This window comes from Lynx rufus, unplaced genomic scaffold (assembly GCF_022079265.1).
Source record: "Lynx rufus isolate CCGP_SWC_20201006 ecotype Redwood Valley unplaced genomic scaffold, mLynRuf1.p SCAF_5, whole genome shotgun sequence".
NCBI lineage: Eukaryota > Metazoa > Chordata > Mammalia > Carnivora > Felidae > Lynx > Lynx rufus.
In genome coordinates, this window is record NW_025814867.1 from 15,306,038 (window position 1) to 15,313,871 (window position 7,834).

The 7,834-nt window shown below is 32.5% G+C and overlaps 1 protein-coding gene across 4 annotated transcripts in view; it reads left to right on the forward strand.

The window, feature by feature from the left end:
• Positions 1–5,540, forward strand: part of SLC4A7 (solute carrier family 4 member 7) — a 105,798-nt gene extending 100,258 nt beyond the window's left edge. For 3 of the 4 annotated variants that reach the window (XM_047100007.1, XM_047100004.1, XM_047100005.1), the window contains 2 exons: positions 2,069–2,176; positions 4,015–5,540. In XM_047100007.1, the coding sequence (XP_046955963.1) occupies positions 2,069–2,176; positions 4,015–4,096 (190 nt within the window). In that variant the 3' untranslated portion in view covers positions 4,097–5,540. The remainder of the gene's footprint in view (positions 1–2,068; positions 2,177–4,014) is intronic. The other variant, XM_047100006.1, reaches the window with a different exon arrangement.
• The last annotated feature ends 2,294 nt before the right edge of the window (positions 5,541–7,834 follow it).

The following is a 7,834-nucleotide window of genomic DNA, read 5'->3' on the forward strand; positions in this document are numbered from 1 at the left end:
TACATGTTGATTCGTTTTGATAGATGAATTCATAAGTAATGTTCCCTCTATAATTTTTACTGTTAATTTTCATCGTTGGTATTAAGTACTCTGTGTCACCTTTTATGATTTTCCCTCAAATCTTTCTTATGTTCTTTAAATTAAATGCCAAGTATAGATGTCTTGATACACGCAGCTATAGTGCTCTGCTTTGCTGGGTTCTGTAAATATTTGTTCAATGAATTAGTGTATTAATTTTGTTGGACTTAAGACTATAGGAGCTGCCATGATGGTTATTAGTGACTCATCAATTTGCTGAAATTATTTGCCACTTAGTCTCTCTAGTCTGCATTATCCCTTTCTCAGTATGATTATACACGGGCCTTGACAAATTTAAGTGGAATCTATACTTACACTGTCTGATATTTAACAAAAAGGATGGTTATCTGTACATATACTTTTGTCTCTTTAAGTGATGGCACAGGCCATGATAAATGCTGCTTTGCTTAAAATTTGGTCATCAGGAATGCCAGAAATTGGCTGATCTGTTTATCTGTCATATTTTATAGTCTTAAGTAGCTTTGGATTACCTGCCATGAAAATCAAATGAGGTAATGCAGGAAAACATTTGGAAACTGCAAAACTCCATTAAACATGAAAGGAATTGATTTTTTTCCCCATGTAGTTTTATTTTGGGGAATAACAAAACATGTACTGTCTTCAGAAAAGTCTTAGTTTTTAGTAATGGGAAAGTTCTTAGAGGAGGACATTTTGAAGCTAGAAAGTGCTTCAGGGATGTCTCTCTTCAGTTATTTGAAGTTGGCAACAAACCAAAGAAATGTTTAGTCACAGTAGGTAGTTTCAAGTTGGAATGGCTCTGCCATTGTGAATTTGGGCCTTCAAATTTTTTGCACCTTAAAAAAATTGACTTGGTAAAGCACCTTTTCCTAGAGATTCTTTAAGGACCATGTTACACTTCTCTGCAGTCTTATTTCTTCGTTTATTTATTTAAATAAAGTTTATTTATTTATTTTTTTAATGTTTATTTATTTGAGAGAGAGACACACAGAGTGTGAGTGGGGGAAGGGCAGGGGGAAAGAGAATCCCAAGCAGCCTCTATGCTCAGCTTGGAGCCTGACATAGGGCTTGAGATCATGACCTGATCCAAAATCAAGAGTTGGACCCTTAATCCACTGAGCCACCCAGGCGCCCCTGCAGTCTTATTATTTTAAACGATATTGGATTTAAAGTGTAAACAAAGCTAGCACTTTTCTAAAGGACTGCTGTTTAGTCATTTATCACATAGCTGCCATCACATTGTGAATTTAAGGTCTAATTTGACATTTGTGTTTGTCACTTCTATGCATGAAATGTTACTTTTTGGTGAAGAAAAAGGGCTTGCAAATATATTTTTATTAACTTCATAGCACTTTCCTGTGACTTGTGACTGATAACCTCGAGCCCCAGATTATTTATGGATATGATCATTATTGGATTCATCTCAAAGGAATGTTGCAATATTTTATAAAGACATGGAATGGTTACATTTTTCTCTTCCAATGAAAGGACAGTATTTCGTTCTTTTGATTTTGATTTTGATTGCCTTTTCAACCATTCTTTTTAAAGGTTTTTTAAAAGCTATTAAAAATCAGTTTTTTTAAAAAAATAATAATCTCAATTTTTCTTTCTTTAACTGGGGATATTTATTTGATGAGATTGAGATTTTTGCCAGGTATGAAAGTTTTCTAAGTGTGTTGAGGCTATATTTTTTATATTTACAAGCACATTAATGTAGTCTTTTATGTTATTTCAGTAATACGTTTAGAGCCAAGATGATCATCTTTGGGCATCATTGCCAATTTATAATCTTAACTCCTAGCTTTGATTATGCAGAAAGATACAATGCTTCGTGATATCTTTATAACAGAACTACATAATTCTGATGTTTTTCTAGACCTTGGTTTAAGTGCAAGACAAAGAGCTTTCTCAGTTTTAAGTTGATGAAGACAAATATTATATAGTCAAGAGCGACAATATTAATGCTTTTGCAAGTACTGAATACTAACCAAAAAGTATATTTGTTCTTTAGTGTTGATCCCTCAGTTGTTAACATATCAGATGAAATGGCCAAAACTGCACAATGGAAGGCACTTTCCATGAATACTGAGAATGCCAAAGTAACCAGGCCTAACACGAGGTAGCTGTAACTATTTACGCATTTTCTAACCGTAGCCGATTTTCAGTTGACTTCTGCCTAGATAGCTATTTAATAAAACCATTACATTTAACTCAATCTGCATAAGTTTTATTCTCTTAACAAAACCAGCCTTCTTCTCTTCTTTCCTTCTTCCTTTCATCTGTCTATCCATCATTTCGCTGAATACTGGAAATCAGATATAAGTGCCAAAGAAGTTATTTTTTTAAACTCATGGTTGCCTATTTCCAAAAAGAATTTGAGCCATTTTAGAATAAAAGTGAATATCACCTATGGTAATATGGAATGAGTATATAAAAGATCGGAAACCATGTACAGAAAGATAATTATTAGGGGTTACATAAATTCTATAATTGGACGCTCCCTCAGTCATTCTTTCTGATGGTCCAAGCAAAAAGACAGACATGATTGTTTTCCTTGTTTGGTTTTGTCTTGTTTTGTTTTAGCCTGCCATTTCTTCAGGTGAGGTAATGTTTTCCTAGAAGATAGTTGGAAGAAATTTAATCCATGGATATAATGGTCATTCAGTTTTATAAGGGGGCATGGACTCCATAACTATTTCATACCTCCTTCCTTAGATTTTTTGTTAGGTGCCCAAGGGTACTTGATTCCCTTGGGTCTGTGGAGAAATGAGGTGTTATCCAGCAGTGTACTCAGTCGTTCATACTCAGCAGGTATTCTGTGTCACTTTGTACCAGACTCGTTTTGTGTTGGTGTATTCTGCTTGGATATCCAATCAAAACTTTTCCAGACAAATAATCACTAGCTGTTCCTCATTAGCTATTATCTTTCTGACCACTGTCTTTTGATAATAATTGGTTAGGTTTTGTTCATTCCTTCCTTACCTCTTCTTAGAGCTTTGCTCCTACTTAATCTCTATCCTTTTTTTTTTTTTTTTTTTTTTTAAATCATTTCTTGAGTTCTGATTCTCTAAGCTGGACTGTTTCCTTCTGTCTTTGATCTTAAAAGTTTTTAAGTTTAACTCTTTGTCATTTTGTATATTCCATGCAGCTAGAATTTAGCTTGATATTCTTTTTACTCTTAATTTTCACACCTTGTCAGCACTCGTGGCTGAGATTATTTTGATAAATGTAAAGACCTTACAATAATATTATTGTATCTTTTATATTTCTGCCTTTCATTCAGGTTGTTCCTCAAGTCAAAATCAAAGGGAAAGAAAGACAGTGTTCGGGTTATGTCATTTAACAGAAAAATGTTTGGGGGTCCTCCTTCAGTCTTATCTGGAGAAGGCAGCAAACCACAGTGTATTTTCATTTATGAGTTAGTCAATTAAATCCGTGTACATGGAATCATTGTATTTGATAGTAACTTGAAAATATAAAATAGATGTGTTCTGATCTTATATTTGTGAACCAAATTTGGGAAGAGAAAGTTTGTAAATGTGTTACATTTTGCAGGAAGTTATTTGATGCTTATCTATATTAGCAAAGATCACTCTTTTTTAATGGATTTGTCAGTGAAATGTCACATGCTACAACTGTTTATTTATAAAGTAAAACTAATAAACTTAGTCATAAAATGACCCATTTTAAGAAACTCCTCTTCACTTGTAAGAAAAACATTAATTTCAGTGGCAAACATATCCATTGAAAAAAATCTAAGAATTTTTAATATTTGTCTTTCCAATCAAATTTACTGATACTAAAAGAAAGCAATAAAGTAACAAATAACAAGTCATTAGTTTATAGTGTTTATAGTCATCTCAAAAGGGTGATTATGGATGCTAAGTGTTGGCCGTGTTTAGAATGTAGTATGTATCCATTTCAAAATCATTTATTCTCATTCTTTGTTTTAAACAGCCCTGAAAAGCCTGTCAGTGTGAAAATAAATTTTGAAGATGAACCAACAAAGAAATACATGGATGCTGAAACTTCATTATAGAATTGAACCAAGAGGAACTATATATATAGCTATACAGCTATATATATATTTTATTATATGTATATATATAAAATGTGTGTATTTCATGTCACTATATATAACAATATTGTATGTCATGCTATTTAATGCGTGACTACTGATTTTTGAGGTAGTGTCTGAAGTTTGCTAGGAACACCATGGAGACTGTGTATATGATGAAATAGTCTCTTAGAAATGAGGTACATGGTTCTTAACTCTTCAAATATTTATTTTGTTGGAAGAACATTTTGTGTTCTGCGGTAGAAAGATGTGGGGAAATGCATTCAATCTGCTTTCCTTGAAATCTCTTTGTCCATCAGTGGTAATTCATACCAACCTTAAGTGACGTACTTTGTCCATATATTTATAATTTTTACTTGAGTTACTAAAAATTTTTGCATATTATTTCACTTCTGTTCGTTCTTTATGGGAAGAACAGGGAGTCTTTATGCCAGTGTTGTGGGACAAATGTAACATGTCACGGCTTCTCTGCATGTGTGTTTCATTTATGCAGATAATCTGTATGTTTCATAAGCAGTGGAGATTTCTTGGCTATAAAGGTGGAACAATAGAAATTTTCTAGCTAAGAACTATAGTTTTGACATTTATGTTTTTAAAATTTATTTTAAATCTTAAAACTCCACATTGAGGTTTATATTCCGATAGACAAGTAAAATTGCAGGTGATTTTATAATTTAACCTATAGCAGTCATAACTTTATGGATTTTAGAAGCTATAAAATGCAAATTTATAATAGTTAAACTTTGTTGCCTTTGTAGAAATATTTTCTGAATCCTAATGCTTTATCAGAGCCCAGAATGCCCACTCTGTTCTCTGCCTTTGCTGTTTTTTACTTAAAATGTGGTTTAGTTTGTATCAGGTTCAGGTCCTTGATTATTTTTCTATTACAAGTAATATGAGGAAATAATCAGGAGTCAGAATTCTCTTAATGGGTTTATGATCAGTATTACTTTATTCTAAAGAATTACCTTTCATTTTCTTGTTTACGTTGTTATTTCTGTTGTATAGATACTATTTAATAGATTGTTATGTGATTGCATTTTAAAATATTTTATTTATTTTAATTGATATACTTAAATATTATATAAACATTTGAAAAGATAACAAATACAGAGTAATTTAAATTGTTAATGTAAATAGTTGGTGCTCACTTGCATTTATGGTTTATTATCTGAAAGCAGTTGACAGATTTTACATCTTTGATATAAAGCACTGCCATATTTGTATTTTAAAAGGAATTTAGACATTTTATGTATAGCTCAGATTGATGGCATTCTTTCTAGTTTGTGTTAGTTTTGTTGTTTTTGCTTCTCTGAGCTGCCTTTTTAACTTCTAGCACATCTTTTTAGCCATCTTTTATATACTCTTAGCTCTACATGAAATAAATAAATGTTGTTCTTGTTAAGCCTGTAGGACTGGATGAATGGGGTTGTGAAACTGATTTGGCAAGAGGATAATTTACAAAAACCAAATGAGTATTGAGAAGCCACAGAGAGAAATAGCAAAATTGTGACATGAATATTAAGATGAAAATTTTAATGAAATTCCAATGCTCCCTTTCATCATTTGTAACTAAGGTACAAAAGTATGAAAAGTTGATCTTATAGAGGATCATGAGGAATGCCAAAAGCTGATATTTTAGCAATTCTGAAGTGTTTTTCATCCGTTCTAAACTACTTACTAATAACTCAGATGTCATTTCCCATCTGAGACCATATTGTCAGATTCTAGTTAAAATAAGGGATTTGACTTCTGCTTCACATGGGAATTTGGAAATGTAGCTACGTTTCTTTAGAAAACATAGCCGGCATCATTTGGTACTGCCTGCCGAAGAGTTTTAGACTCTGTTGGCAATCGATAATTGAGTATTACCCATGGTGCTTGTTATTCTTCGTGAGCTTGCACTGAAATGATTCCTGTTTATCCACAGCAGCATAATCATTTCCAAAGACCCCAGTATTTGCTGCTACATTTTGTAAACTCCCCTGATGGACCTGAACAAGGGGGATTTCCTCACATCATTTCTTTGTGTCTGGACACCATAGGGTTCACAAATGTTCTTATTTTACAGGAAGGGGTTTTAAATTGTAAACTGAAAACTACCTGGCATCATAGTGTTTCTGTAATTTTATTTAATTATGTATAGTGATAGTCCAGTGCCAGAAAAACCATGACTTGCAAAATACGTTGCACTCAAAATGTTTTTTTTGCTATGTTTCTAATTGTCAATGGTTTCTGCTTTCTTTTGACTACTTGACTTACAAAATGATCTGATATGACTACTCCATTGAAGAGCAAAGGTAACTCATGTTTATTAAGTAATTAACTGCTTGTTTTACATGGTTATGATATTTTTCCACTGTTTTTGAAAAATAGCGATCGTGGATAGTGTTCATTGCAAGACAAGTGAAAAATATAATTTACTACATATATTGATTTTTAAATGTTGCCTTAAATAGGTGTAAATGAGCAGTAGTAATTGCAGTGTACTGATTTACCTCAAGGTGCAAAATAATTAAACCTGTACATATTCCATTTACAAAATAAATTAATATAAACAGCCCTGCACTTTCTTAGATGCCTTGGTTTCCAGGATGGAACTTAGTGCTACTGAATATCCTGGCTACAGAGCCACCTCAGGATTCTCTTCTCTCCACCCTGTTTTATTTATTTATAGATGTCTGTTTACAGAGACTATAATAAATCCTGATGTTGACCATCTGAAATTTACTTTCTTTTGAATGCTATTTCACTCTAAAATAGCAGCTTTTGAGAAAACAGTGAGCTAACTTCCTTATGATAAGAGGATGATTCTGTATGTTCTCTAATAATATTAGGTATGTTGAAGTGAAGCATACAAACTTTCTAATGGGTGTGTGTGTGTGTGTGTGTGTGTGTATGTGTGTGTGTGCACGCGCGCAAATGATGTTAAAAATCTTAAATCTCTTAAGTTGTTGAAAAAAGCTGTGGCGTATCAATGTTCACATTTGCCAAGTCTTTGTAAAACATGTAGGACAAAATTTATGTGCTAATGCATGTGTTTATGAAGCAGATTTCTTTACCATTCAGAAAGATTAACTTTTGCTTTCTCCATCCAAACAGCATTTCTGTTTCTTCCTCGTACTTTATGTATGTATATAATAGCTTTCTAAGTTTTTCCTTTCACAAAGACAGGTTCAAAATTCCTGTAAAACATAAAATGGTGTCTGAAACTGAGGTATTACACCGGAGCTTGCTGTCTTTCGAGGATCATATCACGGACATCAGTTCTGTAAATGCGCTCAACAGTTTGGACATGTGAATCCCATTTTAAAGTGCTCAGATTTTGGATGTGTAAGCCATTGATATAACGTTGTGATTCAAACATGATTAAATCAAATAACTTAATGTTCTGAATTTTATTTATGTAGATTACATCATTGTTATCATACACAGTACAGATATGTGAAGTGTCTTTTGGTTTAGTCCAACAATTATTTATGTTTTAGAAAGTAAGCTTAAAGATTGTAAGGACATTGAAAATTTAAAATAGTGTTCAGAATTCAAAATTTGACAATTTTAATGTAAAGTCGGGTTTTTTTCCTATCATATCAAAAAGTAATATAAGTATCAGTAATAGGAAAACATATAGTTGGAAATGGAATCATCTACAGATCATTTTTAAACTTTAATTAGCACATACCGACTTCTACAGTTGAC